The sequence below is a fragment of the Pipra filicauda genome, unplaced genomic scaffold, assembly GCF_003945595.2.
Source record: "Pipra filicauda isolate LSUMZ 115617 unplaced genomic scaffold, ASM394559v2 scaffold622_size210553_pilon, whole genome shotgun sequence".
NCBI lineage: Eukaryota > Metazoa > Chordata > Aves > Passeriformes > Pipridae > Pipra > Pipra filicauda.
In genome coordinates this window covers 97,964-115,684 of record NW_024104779.1, presented here as the reverse complement: position 1 = coordinate 115,684, position 17,721 = coordinate 97,964, and the positions used below count along the sequence as shown (strand labels likewise).

At 41.1% G+C, this 17,721-nt stretch overlaps 1 protein-coding gene across 3 annotated transcripts in view; it reads right to left on the bottom strand.

Moving 5' to 3' along the window:
• Positions 1-17,721, bottom strand: part of LOC114002719 (metabotropic glutamate receptor 3) — a 103,391-nt gene that overhangs the window by 36,151 nt on the left and 49,519 nt on the right. For all 3 annotated transcript variants that reach the window (XM_027748916.2, XM_027748920.2, XM_027748919.2), the window contains one exon: positions 9,015-9,615. In XM_027748916.2, coding sequence (XP_027604717.1) covers positions 9,015-9,482 — 468 coding nt within the window. In that variant the 5' untranslated portion in view covers positions 9,483-9,615. The remainder of the gene's footprint in view (positions 1-9,014; positions 9,616-17,721) is intronic.

Here is a 17,721-nt window from a genome sequence, read left to right as displayed (position 1 = left end):
TGTCCTCTGTGTAGCTATTATGGAACATTTCTTGCAGAACTGTGTGGGCTGGAATTGCTATTCTTGTCACAGTTTATTCTAGCAGAAATTATTTTATTTTAGCAAACCATAATGAGGATATGCACACAGATCATTCTACATTTTTGCCCTCAAATTGGCTAAAGAAGTCCATTTTCCAGCTCAAGCAATGCTGTTCAGTGTGTAGACAAGCCTTCAGCTCACAGAAAGATGCTCCTAACAAATATAGCAGCTTCTTTATTGTTTGTTTGTGTGTTTATTTTTGTTGTTGTTGTTTTGCTTTTCTTTTAGTCTAAGCTGCAAAAGCACCCATATACAGGGAAACAGAACTACATTCCCAGTTTACACAGGGGCCCCCAGCCTTGGAGGTCACTATAATTCTAGGGTCCCTGCAAACTGCTGCAATTCTGATTCCTGTGCTCTGGGGAGAAGTTTTTGTGTGTTTATAGCTGTTTGCTGTAATGCTCTTCACTGCAAAGCTGTCCAGATGGTAGTTTTTCATAGACTAAAAATTATAAAATATAAGAAAGTCTGATTAATTATAGAGGATAGTGACCCAGTCATCCCTGAGAACTATGATTGCTCAAGGAGTTCAGTGAAGTTGTATCTGTTATTAATTCTGATCAGGACACTCTTCTTGAAATTCTCAAGCTGGGGATTTTCTGGAATGTTGTAGTTTCTTGATTTTAGGGACTAATTTGCCAAAAGAGCTCAAGCCTCAGGAACTTAGCTGATGTAATTGGTTTCAGGACAGTGCCTTTTTCCAGACATTTCCATGCTGATCTGAATATCTGATTCTGAGATCCTGATTAAGCGACCAACTAGATAACAGCACAGGTAACACATCCTGGAGAGGAGCTGATATCTAAGACTTTGTGTAGTAGGTTCAGTGTAGCAGAGGACAGTGTAATGTAAACCAGAGTTATGTGCACTGAGATTGAATCACTTGAGGCACACCTCCACCATAGCTCCATGCTGCCTTGGGATGTGTGCCACAACTTCAAAATTGCACTGTACATCCGGCATTTGCTAAGTGAAATAACCTATTTTGGCAAAGCTCCAGGCAGCAATTTAATTCAAGTCATGGTGCATGCAATTAGTGCCCGAAATCCATATGTTGGCACTTAAGGTTTCTTTACTGTCAAAACTAGTGGGTTTTGCAGATACCTTTGAAAATAAGGCTGGATGTTCTGCATCTGCAAACCAGAACAGTCGCTTTGCACAGCTTGCTGTGAACAAAGTGTGTCGACATAGTCAGCATTCACTGCGATGGGAAACCTTTATTTTCCCTCACGTTGCTGGGTTTATTAGTGCACCCACTGTCCTGTGGTAAAGTGTCCAATTCCCAGGCAAACCTGGCTCTCACCCATCTGCTGGGATGGTGGGTAATTCGCTGCCCAACATGAGCATGGCAGGAAGTCCAGTGTGAGCCACGTCCCTCCATAGGGACATACTGCCCCAGTAAATCCTGCAAATGGAGTGGCCAGGGCAGTGCCAGGGGATACTGATGTCCCTCTCCTAGCATTGGAGCCACATCTGTAAATTATACTTCTCTGAGCACCAGGGACAGGATGAATGCTTGTGGGAAATTGCCAATCTTGTTTATAACACTGAAAATGGCTTCATAATAAGCACCTGCAAGGAGCCATGAATTAGGTACAGCCATCAAACACACAAACCTGGTTTCTGACTGTATTTATGGCCATTCAAGAGTCCTGAATGATGGTAAATGGGGACAGAGAGGTAACACCCTCATGTCCTAGTAGTCTTGGTCTGTCTTATGATTTACTGAATCTCATTGAACATTTTGCCTAGCGTTCATAGGACTTTTTTTTGGTGGCAGTAGGATTTATTCTGATGTTTTTATTAAAATTTTCCTTTTTAATGGCCAAGAGACTGCTACACGGATTGTTTAAATGTGTATGGGACTGAAGAACACAAGAAACATTTCGGAAAAAAGTTAAATCTCAAAACTGCTAGAACAGATTGGGTTTCTTAACACAGCACACAAGCGTGTATCGCACATTTGTTGGACAGAGGAGGCCCCTTGTTAGATGACAGTGCTCTCTACTCTCCTGAAATTTAACCATGCGAGAATCTCATGAGACTTAACATGGCTTAATGAATTTAATTTCATAGAGCTCCTTTGAGACAGGCAAGAGCTCCTGTGCCTGTTTTGAACAGACAATAAATTAGCCTGCAGAGCAGAATAGGATTGAGGTAAAGGAGGTTTGTCTCTATGGAGAAACTGGAGAAATCCCTGCCTCTCTGAGCTGCAATCCATCCTTATGGAGATTCCATGGCTGCCTTTGGTCTCCTGAGAAAGTCTTTCTATTTCTGGGGATAAGTTTTTTGTCTGGATTCCCACAGCAAGACCATGGCAAAGCCATTTCCCAGAGATTTCCTAATGTTTAGATCATTGCTATAACACAGAGGCTGAGCTCTTGCTTTGAAGAAACATGTACTGCTACCAGTGTATGTTGCATATAGTTCCTAAGTGATGGTATACATTGTCAGCTTTTTGCTATTATTTGGGCAGTTGGAGGTCAAACTACAGCTAAAACATTCATTCCATAAATAATACAGGGTTTTTTTCTTATTTAAATTCTTCTTGTTTATTAAATCCAAATATATACCAAAATTTTGGCAGAAAGCACCATTTTTGAAAGGCAGGAAAGAAACACTGGTTTTGAATGGGCTGGGATGTGGGTGTGTGATAGATGGTGAGCATAAACCTAATGTAAAGACAAAATGAGGTATCTTTCCAGTCATCTGCCTCCATTGGCCTGTGCAACCTCCCCATGATCCCAACTCCTGCTTTGTACACTTTTCATCAAGTTAGAATATCCCTTCTTTCACTTTATAACTATTTTCTTCTGTCCTCTTGTCATGCATCATGTCAATAAAAGCATTTTCTTTGTGTTCCTGAGAATAAACCCGTACATACTGAAAAGCTCATACCAGATTTCCACCAAACCTTCCCTTCTCCAGGCTAAACAGTCAGTAGGGTATGTGCTTCAGATTCTCCTCCCCATGATCATATCTGTATTTATTGAATCATCCTTTTATTGAGGGGCCCAAAGTCGGACACAGCATTTCAGATGTGGTCCAATGAGAATAAATAGAAATAACTCCATCTATCTACTGGCTATGTTTCTGCAGATAATGCCCAGCAGTCTGTGAGCCTACCGTGCTGCCAGATTGCATCACTGGCAATAAATATGAGAAATACTGAAGAGATTGGCTCCACCATAACTTTCCCTGTTTTCTTGGGATTTAGTAGGCTCAAAGGCATGGCTCCTGCCTGGGTACAATGTGACCCAGTGTGACTCAGTCTGGGCCCTTCTGACATACTAATGTAGTTTGGGAGTATTAGGGAGTGAGAGAGTTCAATGATGCAAATGCAGCTGCCCAGCTGAGACCCCCCCTCCAAAAAAAATTCATTTCAAATTCTGATTTGTTTTCAAAGGGAAATTAGGACCTTAAGCTGATTTCAGAATTGAAAAACCTTTATCGTGGTGGAACATCACCTCTCCATAGCCCATTTAAGGTTGTGGGTGCTGTGTCTGGGATATTATAACAAGCACTATGAAAGGCAGTGTCACAGGGGCTGTGACATGACATACAGCAGGAAACACCCATTTGGCTTTAGCTGGACTTCAAACTCTGGCCCCAGGAATTAATTGGTAATGCCAATATCCCAGTTCTTTAAATCAACAAAAGATCAGTTGCAAGGAATGAAGCCAGATGCTGTGAGGTTATTTAGGAGTCCCAGTCTGTCTTGCACACGTTGCAAGACTGAAGCAGTGATTTTCATCAGCTTTCTCACTCTTTGGTATTAAGAAGACTGTCTCCTAGTTCATAAGTAATGTTCCTTAACAAAATTCCTTCCAAAAGGTAACTCAGAAGAAGATAATTCATTATCAAACAAAAATTGTCTGGCACTTTTTATTAGCAGGGAGAGGGAAGAAGGCAACATTGTTTTTAGCTTTGCTCTTCTGAAAATTTAGGCAATGAAGCTGGGAAAAATATAGCGAAATATTTGCAGGAGAGTCAATAGCTGTAACACACAGAGAAACAGTGTTTAAACTGTGAAATAATTGCATCTCTGAAACGAACGTCAGTAATAAGGATGTCACAATAACATCTACAATTTCTGCAGAGGAACTGGGAATTTCTTCTTATATGCGTGTCTGTCCTGTATAATAAAAAGTAAACCAGGGAGGGCATGCAGAGAAATGTACTTCGAGAGAAGAATTTTTTTGGAAATTTTTTTTCTTATTTTCCTGCAGGGGGTGGCACAGTGAGCTGTCACATATGCACTCTGCCTCCACACAGCATTAACTGTTGAAGTAAGCTGAGCACTAAGCTGGCACCTTGAGAAGAGACCTGTGCAGAAGGCTTTGCTTTGCATGAGGAGTGCAACTGTTCTCAAAGACTTCATAAACCTGATTGTGAGTGACTCATGTCACATTTACAAAAGATCAGAAAAAATACTAAAACTGGGATTGATGGTTCTAAAAGCATGAAATTGCTTCTGGAGTTAAAAAAAGCTATCATTGATAAATATGGTTATTCGAGACTCATTAACTGATGTGTAAGTCCTGGTCAGAAGGGTTAGAATGAGTGTAGGTGATGCTCAGATGTCCTTAGACAGTTCTTATTTTTGTCTACTTCTCTTGTAGTTACATCCTTGGCACACTTTATTGCTCCCTACAATTGCTCACTTTATTGCTCACTACACCTCCTGAAAGGAGGTGGTAGACAGATGGGGTTCATTTTCTTCTCTCAGGTAACAAGTGATAGGACAAAAGGAAAGGGCCTCAAGTTGTTCCAGGGGATGTTTATATTAGACATTATGAAAAATTTCATCACTGAAAAGGTGGTCAGGTAGTGGAAGCACCATCCCTGGAAGTGTTCAAAAAATCTGTAGATGTAGCACTTGAGAACATGGTTTAGTGGTGGGCTAATGGTTGGAGTTGATGAACTTAGAGGTCTTTTCAAATCTTCATAATTCTATGATTCTTTGGTAGGGCTTCTTCCTTCACACCTGTGATCTCAGCGGTTACTTATCCATCTCTGTAAAATCATGTAATTTCCCCCTTGGCAAAAGGAGAAAATGGTCACTTTGAAGAAAAAAATAAATCCCAAACCCAAATCAAAAGGACTACAAAGGAATCAGTTACACTGGGATTTTCAAAGAAGCCAGCCAGAGGGAGGTACTCTCAGTCCTTTGAAATCTCTAGGAAAGAAATATCCAGTGCTCTTTGGGCACTTTGCAAATCGCAACCTAGTGGCTGTTCAGTTTCTGAATGTGGAATAGAAGAAACAAAGAGAGGAACAAACAGTGAGGATCTGGCTGAGAGGTAGCAGAGAGAGAGGCACAACAAAGATAAAGGAGGGAGAGAGTTTAAAGGAGACACATGGAAGCTGGCAAGGGCACGTGTGGCTTAAACGCTAGTGGTAGGTGGTCAGTCTCACAGAGTAGATCTTTTGATAAGGATTTGGCTTAGTTTTCAAGCACAAAATCAGGAGAGGCTGTTGTTGCACAGCTGAATGCAAAGCTCCTCCATAAGCAGAGCACAAATGGCGTGTGTGAACTGGGGTTCCTGGTGAACCCCTGCAGCCCCCTGCACTTTTCTCCTGCCCGTACCCCCGCTGGGTCCACGCACAGTGGGACAGAGCCCCATATGTTCTGGGGGGGTTTTTTACGTGTAGTTCTTCTAAGGATTTTGTGCTATTTTCAGTGGTTACAGAAGCCACAAGCTGTCATTAAGACTCTGTTTGAAAGATGGTTTATCCTTGGAGGAAGGAAATGGATGTGATTAGCTTTCAGGCTCCGTGAGTCTTTGGCAGACTTTTGTGGCTAAGGAGAAATGACAGCCAGGAAAAGACTGCCAGTAAATGAGTACACACTCTGAATTTCATGCCAGATGGTCACTCATGGAGTGGCCTTAGCTTTTGTGATAGTGGTAATGTACCGTTAAACCTTCTCCAGCGGTTCTGTTAGAGTTTACTTGAGACACAGCAAAGAACTGAAGAGAAGACAGCTGGGCACTGGTTTCTATTCTGCCATTTTTACTGGATGAGGCTCTAACTTGGAAATAACTTTCATTGCCGTGATCTGGAGGTCTTGTGAGCCGGTAGCATAAAAAAATCTTACATACACATGAATATAGTGGATAAGGAAATTGAAAGCCCAGCCCACTTAAAGTAATATCTTAATTTTTCTAAGAGATAACTGCAGGGAATGGACTCCAGTCTTCATTTTCAGAAGATGAATCTAGTTTTCAGAATCAGAGAAGAACAAATCCAGCATTTGAATAATTGCATTCCTGCTTCTGCAAGTACATTCCTGACAAGAACTGACCTAAGTATTTCAAATAAGGCATTGGGATTGGCTATACAGGTGCTCCTTTGAAAATGAACACTGTTTTTCTTTTGTCCTTTTTACAATGTCACTGAACATCTCCAAGGAAAAAACATTTGAAATTCCTGTTGTAAACTAGGAAAGAGTGGATAACCTGCCTCAGATGAAAACCCATGAACCCAAAAGAAGTGCCCTCCAAATTTTGAAGCATTCTCCTCCTGATCCCAGATTCAGCTCAAGTCAGAATTTTATTTCATGAAAACAACTTTTTTATTTTTTATTTTATCACAAGCTTTTCCATTGACAGAGAATCCTGGCTTGAATTTTGAGAGATCAAATGCTGTACAGATTGGGCTCACTGCTAATTCAAACACAACATCTAAAAACTAATTATCCAGATCATCATTAATGATAATAGCCTAGTCAGACCAGAAAATAATTAAGCATTCTGCATTCTCTTGTTGTTTTTAGACTCTGCAAAAAATGCCTATTGCACATACTGACTCAGTGGGGAAGGTGTTCATTGCTGAATTACCAGCAAATTCTTTTTTCCTTAGTGGAAGGATAATGAAAGAAGTAGAAATCTGACAGCAGGAGCATCATAAAGTGATTTGGCAGACAGCTGTCCAGACAAAAAAACAGGAGAGGGAGGGTGACAGGAGGGGAAGAAAATGTATTGAAATATAAAGAAAAATTCACAGAAGGAAAGAAAAAGCCATAAATAATTTTTGTCTGAAAAGCTCAGCATATTTTATTTCAAGGCTAAGAAACTGCACTGTGGACTGTACGATGTTTACAGCTCTGAGCAAAAGAGAAATGTTTGACAGGGCTACATCTGGAAGCATCCAGCATCCTGAGTGCTGCTTGAAAAGAAAGGGAATGAAGATGCTGAGCCTTGTACACACGCCTGATGAAGTATTTTGACTTTCAGCAGCGGTGCAATTCCAGTTATTACTGGAGCTACTCTGCACAGGTGAGTGGCTCTGAAATTGGGTAGTCTCTCCTTCTGGCATGGCACCAAAATGCCTGGTTTTAATGTTTCAAAGTCCTTACAACTTCAGGCTTGACTCTTCAATGTCTATTATTGTTGACAAGAATTTTCTTGTGAAATAGAAGTTGTGACTGGCTAACTTAACAGGATGAGCAGCAGGAGTGAATGGCTTAATTACGTCTTTCCTAGATAGTGTGAAATCTAGGGGAAAGCCAGAAAAGAGAAACTGAAGGAGGGCCAACATAATCTATGCCAAGGGAAAATAAGCAACTGAATACTTCTTTTCTAGCTGGAAAATGCTCATGTTGAAAGATTTGTGAAACTATTTTTTTATCTTTCTGAAGAACTGTTTTATAGATCTTATGTTTGAACAACTATTGGCAACTATAGGGAAGCTGTACAGATCATAGAGTATTAGTAACTATAACTATTGTTTCATTATCCTTCATAAGGTTTGAAAATATTGAATGACATACAGATAGGTATACACCTACACTGCCATTTTTACATGTACTGAATGAGAAAGCCTCTTATCAGTACTTCCAATTTCCATCGGACAGCTGCTCCAAACCAAAGATTTTGGAATATGAATCATCTATATACACTGTATTATTACATTCAATGTGCTCTGCATCCAGTCTACTGCCTTAGATATGGATTTATTCTTAGATCAGTGATTGCCAGAGACTGGCTTCAAAGGGACAGATTGACAGATGTCATGCAAGACGCCACAGGCCTGCCTGACTCCCTCAGGGTTTCTGGGAGGCAATGAAATATTTTTGCCATTTCCTCAGCTGTAACAATACTGATGCCATTTTCCTTCTTGGCCACCTGGGCACATTCTGGGTCATGTTCCACCAGTTGTTGAACAGCATCCCCAGTTCCTTTTCTGCTGGGCAGCTTTCCACCCACTGTCCCCAGCCTGTAGTGCTGCAGGGGGTTGTTGCGACCCAAGTGCAGGACCTGGCACTTGACCTTGTTGAACCTCATACCACTGGCCTCAGTTCATTGACCCAGCCTGTCCAGATACCTCAGCAGAGCCTTCCTGTCCTCCAGCAGATGAACATTCTCACCCACCTTATTGTCATCCACAAGCTTACTGAGAATGTCCTCGATGCCCTCATCCAGATTATCATAAAGATATTAAACAGCAGTAGTCCCAAAACTGAGCCTTGAGTGAATGGAAGTAAGATAAGGATTTATTCTTTTATTTTAAATCTAGATTGTTTAAATGACAACTGTTGCATTCATGCAGCATGGCAGGCACACATATATTCAGAAACACAGGTGGTATCATTTATGATTGATGAGAAAGCAGAGATCTGCACTTAAGAGTTTTAAAAGTGTCAGGAAATGCAAAATTCAAAATAAATACCAAGACTTTTGGAAACTTTGGATACCCTCAGGATACACCATAACTAGAGGAAGTGGACAGCTGCCAGAGGTTTGAACTACAGCAAGTGTTTTGAAGAGTGAGTCAAACTAATATAAATTCAGTAAAAATCATCTGCTGATGATTGACCCGTAAAGTGATCAAGCTTAGACTTGCTTTATTGACAAACTTACATAAGCAGTGGTTCTCTCACTGTAACTGCAGATGAACAATTCTCACCTGATGGTGTTCCTGTGACTTACCTGTATGGAGACGCTGCTATAGGAACCGCCTATGACTCCTGCAATGAGCAACGGCAAATTCTCCTGGATGGCATATGAGCCGTCAGGGCACATATACTCTGTTTCATCCACTTTAGTCAAAGATGCCCTGACAAACTCCAAAGACTGTTCTAAGGCATATGTATCCCTGGAACATGTGTCCAAGATGTGAACTCCAAGCTTAATTCCCGGAAGCAAGTAGTTGTCGTTGTTGATTTCGTCAATAGCAAACAGCATGGCCTCCAAGCGCTGGATGCCTCGGTCTTCATTGATTCTCCCACATTCTTCTATCCCAGTGCCTTTCTCCTTGATTGGGAATAAACCACCTAAGACCAGGTCTCCTTCTATCTTAATTTCCTTCCTTACAAAGCTGTGGTCACTTAGGGAAAAGAAAACTCCTTCAGAAAAAAAAGCTAGCGCAAGGACTTGGAGTCTGGTCAACATCTTCATTGGTCCTGTTTTAGCAGCTCCAAGAAACACTGGTGGGAGCAGAAGTGCTCTTCAGTCCTTCTGATCCATTGCCAAATATAAAGTGCTGTCCCACAAGCCAGTGAAGAACAAGCCAAGTCTTTCCACTGGACCTCTAAAGAAGAGATAGAAGGAATTAGAAAAGGCATAAGGAGACATGAAGATGTGAGATGCCTTCATCATGAAACCACCCTTCCTTAAGGCAAAAAAGACACTCTTGCAAGCAAATTAAGGTAAATACATAAATAAATAAGAGAGACATGAAAGAGAAAAAGAAGAGACGTGACAAGGAGGAGTCTCGTGTTTGATGCTTGCTCAGGGCATGAAAATGCTTACGGCTGGACTTGCTCTCTTTAATGTTAATCACAGTTCAGTGCTCAGATCAAAGGGAGGACACAGCAGTGATGTATGTACTTAGGACATGATTTTACTCTCACTAAGGTCAGGACAGTTTGCCAATGACCTTAAAAGGAGAAAAATCAAGCCTCAAAGTGAAGATAATGTTGTAACAATTTTGTAAATAAACACACATACATGAAGTCTATTTATACAACAAAGATGCATGACTTGTCCATAGGCTCCTTGCCAATATCTCTTCAAATATGTCAAAGTGGCTGCCTTTTGATCTCCCAATCCTGAGATAAATTGTGTGGTAATAGTTAAATAGATCACTTCAATAATTCACTCCTGTACTTACTTTTTCCTTAACAGAGTGTGTACTATTATTAGAGTTGCAGAGTTATTTATAATTTAGAAACACTTAGCTCAAAGAAATTGAAATAAGCAACAATTAAGATTTAACACTGACTAATGGATGAATACACTTATTGCAAGGCAGCTGTTTATCCTAGTACAATTTCCATGTTGCTGTACCAAATTGTGTGAAAGGGGAGCTTTTTATTCATATTTATTCCACCATTGTTCTCTCATAAATAAGTAATGGTTCAGATGCACTGTTAAAGGTCTCTCTCTCCTATTGTAGTAGTCTGAGCTGCAGACTCTCTCAGCAGAATTTTCCATTCAGAAATAAGCGATATGACAACAGAAAACAAGCTTCCTTATCCCAAAGTGAGCTAGTTTGCTTATCACCTGTGTTTTTATTAAACAGGTTCAGAAAATATATTTTCTGGTAATGTTAAGAGAAGTAATGATGTTGACTGTATTCAGCAGTACTTTCTGTATCAGACCTAGTACTATAATTTACCAAATATTATTCAAGTTTATACAGGGCATCTAAAATGGTTATATTATCCCACTGGAAATCATTACCAGACAAAAAGGTGGCATTTGTCACATAAATGGCTGTGTTGTTAATAATTCAGCTGAGCTGACTTCCATTGTTTTCATCACTAATCCACCATTTGGATAAAAACAGGACTTGGGATTTTTTTTAATGCAATATCCATCTTTTTTACTTCTATGGTTTCTGCTGTCACTGTATCAGCAAATATTCACACATTTATCCTTATAACACTGTAAAAATATTTGTTTTCCCTGTTTTTCACTTGGGGGGAAAAGAGACACAGAAAGATGAAAGAAAATTCTCAGAAGATTCTAAATGCAGAGTATGATTCGCTCGGCACTCACAATCACTATCAAACTTTGGAAAGGTCTCTGTTTCCCTTTAGGAATTGAAAAACGTGCTTTCAACCATGCCCTGAACCCTCTGGTTCCCACTGAGGCACTGACTCTGAAAAACTTCCTAAACAAGCCGGTGTCTTTTCCAAGCCTGTTCCTGAGTGATTTACCTAAGGTCATCAGCACAGCCAAGAATCAAACTTTGATCTTTTCCAGTGCTCCTCTGATACCTAAAAAATAAACCTCCCTTGTTTCCCACTGCTCTTTCTGGCTTTTATGACAGTCTTTTATAAGGTCATATTAAAACAATCTGCTTTCAACAGCCCTTCAACGCTACCAGGAACAACTGAGTTACCCAAGGAAAAGGCTTGTAAATGGGGTTCTCTATAAGGTTTTCTGAAACTGTCCTGGGACAGACCTACAGTGGATTTACCCTGAACAGTAGGGAGAATGTCCTCATCCCCTTGACTCCTTCATAGGAGTTTCTGCAAATGGCATCACCCTGCACCTTGCATCTCCTCTGTCTCAGGACTCTGTGTCTCTCTGATACATCAGCAAGAAAGGTTAAAAAGGTAGCAAAAATTATTTCAACATTGCACATAGAGAACTGATTTCCCCTGCAAAGAACACAAAGGATTTCTATTTCTATCACTATCACTTAAGCTTGTTACAGTGGTACTAGTGAGCAAAAATGGAATCAGTGATGGCACAGCAGAGGATCAGTCCCTGTAGAAGTCAAGGGGCAATCAGAGAAGGCAAGGATTGGGAATAGGTATGACCATTACTCTGTTTATTCATTGCCACTTTGTGTTGACAGCACTGGTCTGAAAGTGTCCAGGGATATGAAAGGAGGAGACAGTGAGAACCCCACCTGAGTTGGAAAACACAGAACACTGTGAACCATGATCCTGATCTATCTGGGAATAAAGGGACACTGCTTGGTAAGGGATGCCCATGGGTGGGGGCCACCTAACTACACCAATTGTCTTACCCTCCTCACAAGGCAATGCCTGTGAAGCTCTTTTCACAGGGGCTTCACAGAGACTTAGAGTACTGCTTCCGAGGAAAACACGACAATCCTACTTTCCAGGATTTCTCAGTGCTGGGACTCCTGAAGGAAGCTATGAGGCAGATTTGGGTGGCCAGTGAGCAGCATCACTATGGTGACACTAAACAGACAGCTCGATATGAAGAAGGAAGACTATTTTAAAGCAGATCACAAAGATGGGCTAGGAGCTCAGTTCCTCTTCTGCTCTCTCTGGCATGCACCTCCAACGTGTTTTCTCTGCAGCTTGCATAACTCACGACTATATATAGAAATATTTTGTACCTATTCTGGGCTGATACAGCCCATGTTCCTCCCCTTAAACATGATGAAGGTGCCACTTGCTATTTCCTATCAGAAGTGTTCTCACTATAGTGACCACTCTAATACAGTTTTGCAGTACCCTCTTCTACTAAAAGCATGTTTCTGGGATATTTCAAAAAGAAGTACCTGTTGATCAAGCTGCAATTCTTTAATTTTTATTTATATTTAAAGTTTTAACATCAGCTACAGGCAGAGTTGTGTTGTTTTAGCCGTTCTTTTGACATTAAAAATATGTACATTCCAGCCCTATAGACTTTGGTGGAAATAGAAGTAGGGTCCCGGTTGTTGAAGTCATCCAAATACCAAAATGAGAAATAAATAGGTTGAAGGAGAAAAGTTTCCGTGTTTGAATCAGAGGGTGTCTGTCAGCTGCCCTATGTGAACTTTAGTCAGCAGTACTCAGCTTGTGAAACACCTTAATTTGGCACTTTGGAGCCCCTTCTCTTTCCACCATCAAAAGTCCACAGGGGAAAGCTACCTCTGCCCTTGGGGGACACCGTCAGCACTTCCCTCAGTAAAAGCAACTCACTTATTTGTGTACAATAGCAGCTGTGCTGCTCTCATTGAAAATCCCATTCCCTCTAGGTTTGAATCATCAGTTTTGGTGGACTATTTCTGTGCATGTGAAAAGTTGATTACACAAATTTACTATTTCTTGGTGTAAGTTTGCTTATTTACTAAGGATTGGCACATTTCTGTTTCTGTGAAGGCAAACTGGAATGAGAAAGATGATGTCTGGGGTTTCTGCATTTAGTATCCCACTGATATAATCTCCAAAACTAAATCTGTCTTCCAGACTCACATAACAGCTCTGTCCTCTGCAGATTTTCTGTCTGCAGCTCACAGAGTAGGTCCACCTGTGCTGTTGGTTCAGAGATGAATTCTTAACACACTAAGTGTTTTCAGTCTATTTTTCTAGTAGGTACCAAAATCCAAAAAGAATTGCAGTTGAATCTTTCATTTATCCAGATGACTTGTAAATCGAAATCATTGCTTATACATCAATGATAACTTTGTTGATACCTTCCAGCATATCACCAGTGCTTGGCACTGGCAATTCAGCATCCAGCAGCCATGTACTTTCCAATTTTCCACTTATAAGGATAGAATAGGAAACCTTACTGAGAGCTGAGGCACTTCAGATCTCCCAGCTATTTTTCAACACCATTAGCTAACAAATGGGACAATCTACTGAGCTAAAACTCTGGAGAGATTTTCTCTCTTCCTTACCATGTGCTATATCCTGAATTCCCCCACATTTGTTCTCCTTCACAGTATTTTGTGGGGCTCATCTGTTCATGTAGTTTCCTGACAAAGGATGCAACAAGAGCTGATGTTGGTGCTGGAGAAGATTATGTTTAATCTTTATTGTGGGTGGCTCCACCCTAGCAGTCATGAGTTTATACGGCATTACCCATGACTATAATGTAATATTATGATGCCTGGAGCCATATGTTAACGTGGTATCACCTGCCGTCCTCTGTAAGCTTTGTTTGGAGAAGAACCATGCTCAGCATAAGGTCAAAGAAGAGGTTCCCACACCTGTGCTCCTGCAGCATTTTACAACATTGAAGATTATATTTTCATCAATAGATCTTTCTCCAAGGTCATCCCATAAGAGAAGTATCTTTCCCTGAGCCCTTGCTATGCCCTACAAATTTTGTCCTAGGGAAGCAGATTTCTAAAACAATTTCGATTTCAGCTCAGAATTCTGGTTCATCTTTCATGACTGACATAAGAAGCTCATCCAACACATTTATCATGTTTATATGTGTTCTGCCAGAACTTTACCTTAATGCCTGATGAGAATTGCACTGAAATATGTCTTATTTCATTGGAAAAAAGTGATAGACAAGCTTGAGTCTCCTCACCAATTAGAATTAGGGATGCCATCACCTTTGGAAGAGAAATATTTGTAAAGGAACCCAAGAATTATAGTTACAGCTATGTGCCAGGTACACAAATTGCTCACATCCTGATTCTGTCTGGCTGAAATCTGATAGCTTAAATCAGGACATAAAGGAAAAAACAAAACAAAACAAACCAGCAAAAAGTTGCAGAAAGGTAAGGTACGGAAGACAAGTAAATTTCCTCTGTGGAAATGGAGAAGTTTGTTCATGAAATGTTAATAAGATGCTAACACATAAATTTGCTGCAAATGAATCAAAGCACTTTAAATTTCAATTGTTGGCTGTTATATATAGGATTTTTTTTCATTTCGTTGTGAAAAATGACAAAAATGGCTTTCCAATTGGGTGATTTTGTGCCTTTCATTTCATGTTGGAAATCCATACACAAAAAACATTAATTAATACAACTACCACTGCCAGCAGCATGAGACTACAAGCCATACAAGTTCATACCATGCCTAGCATACTGTAGAAGAGTTTGAAAAGCCCTAAAAATTTAGGGGCAATTTCAGTATAAAGACATATAAAGCAAGAGATGATATGTCAGTGCAGAAGTAGATCATCTGTCTTAAAATAAAAACTTATATTCTGTTACTTCAGAACAAGAAGAAAAAATCAGAACACTGTGTTAATGTTTGTACTGTGTTAGCATCAACAAGGATGCTTTATGTTTTCTACAGTGTCAACATACAACAGATGCCCAGCCCTCTCCTCAGAGATCTATGATCCTGTTTCAAAAAAAGAGAATTTAAAATATTAATCACACAGGAAAACAGATGTCTCTGACGTGCTACTCCTTAAGTTTCTGGATATTAAATATCTCTATAGAATAGAACTAGATGTATTAATTTAGCCTGGTGAGGAACAAGGAGACCCTGAAGATCACCAGACATGAATGTAGTGTGGAAACACAGGTATTTGTTACCTGTTAAATTACATGAATGCATTTGGCACTGGCTGAGTCCTTCTAAAGTGAATTTGATCTCAGGAGAGGGAGCCACAATGGGCAGACCATCAGAGCTGGAGATCTGGGTCAGGCCGTGCAGGCTCCTAACTCGTTAAGAGTTTCTCCATACTTTGACAATAAGTACATTCAAGTGTATTGAGAAGACCAGCTATGAGCCCGAGGCTTCGTGCCATCTGGACAATTTGTGGTGTAATGATCTTGATGTAATGCAGGGTTAGACCTTTGAAAGTCTCACCATCTTCCCGTCTGTCTTTGGATTGAGCTGAATCCTACTGCTTTTTGTCCATCTGCTTATTTCTTCCAGGCACTGGCGACAGCTGAAAGCCCACCAGCAGAGACAGCAACAAACAGGCAGCAAGTGCTGTCTGCTTATTGATTGCATGTTAGTCAACTTTAGTCTCAGTCTCCATGTGTGGTCCCAGAAAGATGCAGAAGAGGAAAAATGGGAGTATAAAGACTTTGGGGACAAAGGAGCAGCTGGCTTCTGTGACCTGTGGATGTCACAGCAATTATTCCTACTAGGTGATGTGGGGGTACCTTCACCATGCTAAGGTCAGCAATGTTAAATGTTGGGTGAGAGTGGTAATGGCACAAGTGCAGAGTAGTCTTGCCCACAGTGAATCATGATGTTTTCAGAGTCATGTCCTGGGATGAAACATTTAGCTAAGAGAAGCTTTAACAGTTGTGCTTAATGCAATTGAGGCTTAACTAAGTGATATTAACACCAACCAAAGTATAGCCCCCCTAGGGAGTATCTGTGCATTTAGTCTTTAGATACGTATTTAGCCTTTCCCTCTAAATTGATTCTTAAGCATCTGTTTTTTTCTGCCCTCGCAGAGATCATTTCTGCCTAGCGCCTCTAATCTCAGCTCTCTGCAGCACCTGCAGGGTTTTCCTTGAGGCTGGATCTCCCTGTGAGTCTCCCTCTGTGATCCAGCCGAGGTGCTCTGCCTGGGCATTCTTGGCTCACTCCAAATGGCATCAGCGTGAGCTGTCAGATTTCACTCTCATCACTCCTCTGCCAAGATGTCTCCCTCACATTGCAGCAACATGGCCAAAATATGGCTGAGCCTCTGCATATGTGGAGGGTAGAGAGTCCTTTCTCGCTGTGGCTTCTGCTGAGGCTCAATCTGGCTGCCAGCACAGCCAGCCTGAGAGTAACACTGGCCCCACAGAGCAGCAGAGTGTGCACCCTTTCTCTTCTTTGTCTCTATGTGGGATGACTTCTGCTGCCACCCAGTCTGCTCTGATGGGATGCAATCCTGGCCCAGATCCCCAAGGAGCAGCACCTGGCTTGGTGCTCTCCACATCATTGGTCAGGATAGGAGAAAACGGAATAGCAAAGGTGATGGCCAGCAGTGGGCAAAGCCCCCACTGTGACTCCTTCTTCCTGCCCCAACTTGGTGATAAGTCAAATAAAAGCCCTCCCAGGTTGGTGCTCCCATCCCTGTCTGGTCTGAGCTGTATCTCCCAGTTTGCCACAGCAGTACCTAACACTCAGTGGGAAATTTTCCAAGTTAAGACGGCTCTTCTCATTTGTCGATCAAGGCAATATTTCTCCCTCTGACATATCCACAGCAAGCGCTTTAGAGCAGGAGCTGTTTCTTTGCCTGTGGCTGTGCAGGGCTGAGTGCTTGTCTCATCACCACTGACCGTTCACTGATGAGATTTGATCTGCCTAATTTACACACCAACATATGGCAACATTTTAGCCACCTTTGACCTCCACTAGGAGAATCTCCTGCCTATTCTGGTTTAAGAAAGACAGCAGGTGTCTCCGGGACCCCCAAAGGCACGGAAATATTTCTAATGAAATTGTAGGCACTTGCTTTAGGCAGAGTGGTTCACTGAGCATCTACAACATGAGGTCAAGGTAGGTGCCTGATTGCATAGACAGGGTTTCACCTCCTGGCCACCTGTTTTGTTGTGATCTTGGTAACAACACAAAACAACAGAAAGCGATCAAAACATGGAAAGAGTGTTCAGGTTTTTAAGGAAAGAATTGTTTAGCAGCGTATTGTAGCTTTTTACTGCTTAGCTGCTTTTATTAGGTTTTTTTTTTTTTTAACCACAAAAGCATTAAAAATTTAACAACAGTAGCCTCTCTTGAAATGATCCTTTCCTCTCCCCTCCTCACCACCAGAGCCCAGACTGGTAACTCTTCCATCACATGAATGTTGCCTCCAGGCTACAGCATTCAGCGGAGTGTGAAATCACAATTAACAGAGCAAGTGTTTTGTAAGTGAGCAGAGACGGCCACAAATTACATCCTGCTATTAGCTGATTTTAGAACAACATTGTTGAACAGCTTCATGATTACTGGGCTGTGGCGTGTATTAAAAAAACATTAATAAAACATAATTGATTGTGAATTGTGCTTACTGCCTTTATAGTTTT